The sequence below is a fragment of the Coturnix japonica genome, unplaced genomic scaffold, assembly GCF_001577835.2.
Source record: "Coturnix japonica isolate 7356 unplaced genomic scaffold, Coturnix japonica 2.1 chrUnrandom485, whole genome shotgun sequence".
Lineage (NCBI taxonomy): Eukaryota > Metazoa > Chordata > Aves > Galliformes > Phasianidae > Coturnix > Coturnix japonica.
This window is the reverse complement of record NW_015439880.1, coordinates 67,552-71,958: the sequence shown is the minus strand read 5'-3', so window position 1 is coordinate 71,958 and position 4,407 is coordinate 67,552. Positions and strand designations below refer to the sequence as shown.

Here is a 4,407-nt window from a genome sequence, read left to right as displayed (position 1 = left end):
GTTTGGGGTCAGTTATGGGGTATGTTTGGGGTCTATGGGGTATGTTTGGGGTCTATGGGGTACGTTTGGGGTCAGTTATGGGGTATGTTTGGGGTCTATGGGGTACATTTGGGGTCTATGGGGTACGTTTGGGGTCAGTTATAGGGTACGTTTGGGGTCTCTGGGGTCGCACCTGCCATCAAATCTGTGCTTGAGGAAATCGAACAGCGCCTTCTGCATCATGTCGGTGACCTGCAGAGCGGAGCAGATGGCAGCACCGGGGGGGGGGGGAACATGAGACCCCCCCCTGTCACCCCATCTGTTATAGGATATGGGGGGGGGGGGAACGACCCACAACCAACCGACCCCCCCCAGCCCCCACCCGGCCCCACGGTTACCTCGTATCCCTTTAGGGACGGCCCCACCAGCACCACGGGGCGCATGGACGGCACCACGTCGTAGGGGGGGATGTGCTGTGTCTATGGGGGGGGGACAGGGGGGGTCAGTGCACAGAGCCCCCACCTCCCCCAGCCCCACAACAACCCCCAGCCCCACAACCAGCCCCAGCCCCACAACAACCCCCAGCCCCACAACCAGCCCCCAGCCCCACAACCAGGTGCCCCCCCCCTCCAGCCCCACAACCAGGTGCCCCCCCCTCCAGCCCCACAGCTACACAGACATATCCCCTCCAACCCCCCCCCCCACAACCCCCCCCCCACATAGAGACCCCCCCCCATATAGAGCCCCCCCCATATAGAGCCCCCCCCCACCTTCGGCGATGACACCTTGACGTAGACAACGATGGGCGCCAGCGACGTCTTGGCCAGCTGCGCCGGGTGGTTGATGGTGTCGGCGTCCAGCACCACGAGCTGCAGCGACTTGGCCAGTTCAAAGATGCGCTCGATCTCAGCCTGCACCTCGGCTGGGGGTCAGGACAACGGGCTGTATTAGGGTCTGTGGGGCTGGGCTATAGGGTGAGCCCTGACCCTATAGCTGTCCTATATGTCCTATATGTCCCATACGTTACCGATGGTGGAGCGTGCAGCTGAACGTTCCAGCAGCGCCTGTTTGCCCACGTTGTTGAGGATGGAGCGTTTGGCCAAGGACAGGTCGGCTGTGATGTGAGTGATGGAGATCCTGGGGGGATAATGGGGGGATATGGGGGATGGGGGGTCTATGGGGTCCATGGGGTGGCACAGAGATGGCATTGGGGGTTATGGGGTCCATGGGGTGGCACAGGGGTGGTATTGGGGTCTGTGGGGTCCATGGGGTGGTACAGAGATGGCTATGGAGTCTATGGGGTCTATGGGGTGGCACAGAGGTGGCTATAGGATCTGTGGGGTCCATGGGGTGGCACAGGGGTGGTATTGGGGTCTATGGGGTCTGTGGGGTCTGTGGGGTGGCACAGGGGAGGTATTGAGGTCTATGGGGTCTGTGGGGGGGAACAGGAAAAAGAGAGAGATGCCGGCTATGGCGCGGCCGCTATGGCATACGGGCCGCTATGGGCCGCAAATGGGGCCGGCTATAGGGCCGCTATAGGGCCGCTAATAGGGCCGCCTATGGGGCCGCTATAGGCTCGCTTATGGGGCCGCTATGGGGTCGCTATGGGGCCGCTATGGGGCCGCTATAGGGCCGCTATAGGGCTCTGCTATGGGGCGCTATAGGGTCGCTATGGGGCCGCTATAGGGCCGCTATGGGGTCGCTATGGGGCCGCTATAGGGCCGCTATAGGGCCGCTATAGGCCGCTATGGGCCGCTATAGAGTCGCTATAGGGTGCTGACCCCCCTAATAGCACAAGCCCGTGGCCCTTCGCGGTGGCCACCAATGTCAGCTACTGCGGGGCGCTGGATGAGGAGTGTCCCCTGCAGGGGGCCGGCCATCAACTTCGAGGCCACAAGGATTTCCTGCACATCAAGGAGGTAAATGGGGGGGGGAGATAAACAGGGGGGTGGACCACCCCCTTAAATAAAGGAGGCTGTTGGAGATGGGGGGGATGGGATGGGGGCAGGTGGTTGTGGGGCTGGGATGGGGGGCAGTTAGTTGTGGGGCTGGGATGGGATCGGGGGGGCAGCTGGTTATGGGGTGGGATGGGGGGGGCAGTTAATTGTGGGGTGGGATGGGACGGGGTGGGCAGCTGGTTGTGGGTGGGATGGAATAGAATGGGGGGGGGTGGCTGTGTTATGGGATAACATCGGGGGGCAGCTGGTTTGTGGGGCAGGGATGGGTTGGGGGGGGTGGCTGGTTGTGGGGCTGGGATAGGATGGGGGGGGTGCCACTGCTTATGGATGAGATGGGGGGGCAGCCTGGTTATGGGGTGGGATGGGGGGCAGTTAATTGTGGGGCTGGGATGGGATGGGGGGGGCAGTTGGTTTGGGGGCTGGAATGGGATAGAATAGGGGGGTGGCTTCGCTATGGGGATAACATGGGGGTTGCAGCTGGTTGTGGGTGGATGGTATAGAATGGGGGGGCAGCTGGTTATGGGGTGGGATGGGGGGGGCAGCTAATTGTGGGGCAGGGATGGAATTGGTGGGGTGGCTGGTTGTGGGGTTGGAATGGGATGAGGGGGGGCAGCTGGTTATGGATGAGATGGGGGGCAGTTAGTTGTGGGGCTGGGATGTGGGGGCAGCTGGTTATGGGATAACATGGGGGGGGCAGTTAGTTGTGGGGGCTGGGATGTGGGGGCAGCTGGTATGGGATAACATGGGGGGGCGGCTGGTTGTGGGCTGGGCTGGATGGATGGACCCCCCCCCCATACAGAAATACAGCAACGACTGGTGGATCGGCGCGCTTAGTGAAGGAGAGGGGGGACATCGCCTTCATCCCCAGCCCCCAGCGCCTCGAGGCCGTGAGGCTCAAACAGGAGCAGAAGGCGCGGTACGAGACCCCCCCCCACTGCACGACCCCCCCCACCAGCACAGGACCCCCCCTTAACCCTATTTCCCCCCTGTATTCCCATTAGGAGAGCTGGGAACGCTCCGGGCATTGGGGACAGTGGGAGCCGGCGATCACCCCCCCCTTATTAGGTGAGGGGGGGGCACTGAATATGGGGGGGGGGTTAAAGGAGATATGGGGGGGAGGTTATGGGGGGGGATATGGGGGAGTAAAGGAGATACGGGGGGGGGGGGGAAAGGAGAATAAGCGGGGGGGAAAGGAGATATGGGGGGGGGAGATATAGGGGGGGATATGGGAGGAATAAAGGAGAATATGGGGGGGGAGAAGATATGGGGGGGATTATGGGGGGAGGTAAAGGAGATATGGAGGGGTCTATGGGGGGGGGTCTATGGGGGGGGTCTATGGGCCATCACCGACCTCTGCTCCTTGTCTCTCCTCCCCCCATAAGCCAATACAGAAGCAGAAACAGGTGAGATGGCACGGGCGGGATGGAGCCCCCTCTATATGGGGTTGTGGGGGGGGGGGTTGCAGGGATATGTCTGTGTAGCTGTGGGGCTGGCGAGGGGGGGGCACCTGGTTGTGGGGCCTGGAGGGCGGGGGCACGCTGGTTTGTGCGGGCGGGGGCTGGCTTGTGGGGCTGGGGGTTGTTGTGGGCTGGGGCGGTTGTGGGGCTGGGGGTTGTTGTGGGCTTGGGTGGAGGTGGGGCTCTGTGCCACTGACCCCCCCTGTCCCCCCCCCATAGCACAGCACACATCCCCCCTACGACGTCGGTGCCCGTCCCATGCGCCCTGCGTGCTGGTGGAGCCGTCCCTAAGGGATACGAGGTGAAACGCGGTGGGGCCGATGCGAGTGGGCGCCGGCTGGGGGGGTCGGTTGGTTGTGGGTCGTTCCCCGCCCCCCCATATTCCATAACAGATGGGTGACAGGGAGGAGTCTCATGTTCCCCCCCCCCGGATGCTGCCACTCTGCTCCGCTCTTGCAGGTCACCGACATGATGCAGAAGCGCTCCGCTTCGATTTCCTCAAGCACAGATTTGATGGGCAAGGTGCGACCCGAGACCAACTCCAATACGTACCCTAATAACTGACCCCAAACGTACCCCATTAGACCCCAAATGTACACCCATAGACCCCAAACGTACCCATAACGAACCTCAAACGTACCCCATGAGGACCCGCAAACATACCCCATAGCACCCCAAACAATACCCCGATAACTGACCCCAAACGCCCTAGCCCCATAGACCCAAACATACCCCAATGTACATCTAGACCGCCAAATCGTACCCCATAGACACCCAAACAATACCCCATAGACCCCGAACACCATAACCCCAAAAGCCAACTGACCCCACAACACAGACAAGCCCCAAGTACCAACCCTGGTGCCACCCATGGACCCCATAGACCCCAATACCACCCCTGTGCACCCCCCATAGACCCCCAACATACACCACCCCTGTGCGCACCCCATAGACCCCATAGACCCCCAATACCACCTCTATGCCACCCCATAACCCCATAGACCCCAAACCCC

The 4,407-nt window shown here is 61.9% G+C and overlaps 1 protein-coding gene and 1 long non-coding RNA gene across 2 annotated transcripts in view; one reads left to right on the top strand and one right to left on the bottom strand.

The window, feature by feature from the left end:
• CACNB3 (calcium voltage-gated channel auxiliary subunit beta 3) overlaps positions 1–4,407 on the bottom strand; it is a 21,177-nt gene that overhangs the window by 5,152 nt on the left and 11,618 nt on the right. Inside the window, exons 5-7 of the mRNA XM_032441672.1 lie at positions 1,007–1,139; positions 750–901; positions 378–458 (exon numbers count right to left, since the gene is read on the bottom strand). Coding sequence (XP_032297563.1) covers positions 378–458; positions 750–901; positions 1,007–1,139 — 366 coding nt within the window. The remainder of the gene's footprint in view (positions 1–377; positions 459–749; positions 902–1,006; positions 1,140–4,407) is intronic.
• Positions 1,807–3,003, top strand: LOC107307091. The gene is made up of 3 exons (XR_001552334.2): positions 1,807–1,898; positions 2,737–2,853; positions 2,939–3,003. It is a non-coding gene; the product is annotated as an uncharacterized LOC107307091 (long non-coding RNA).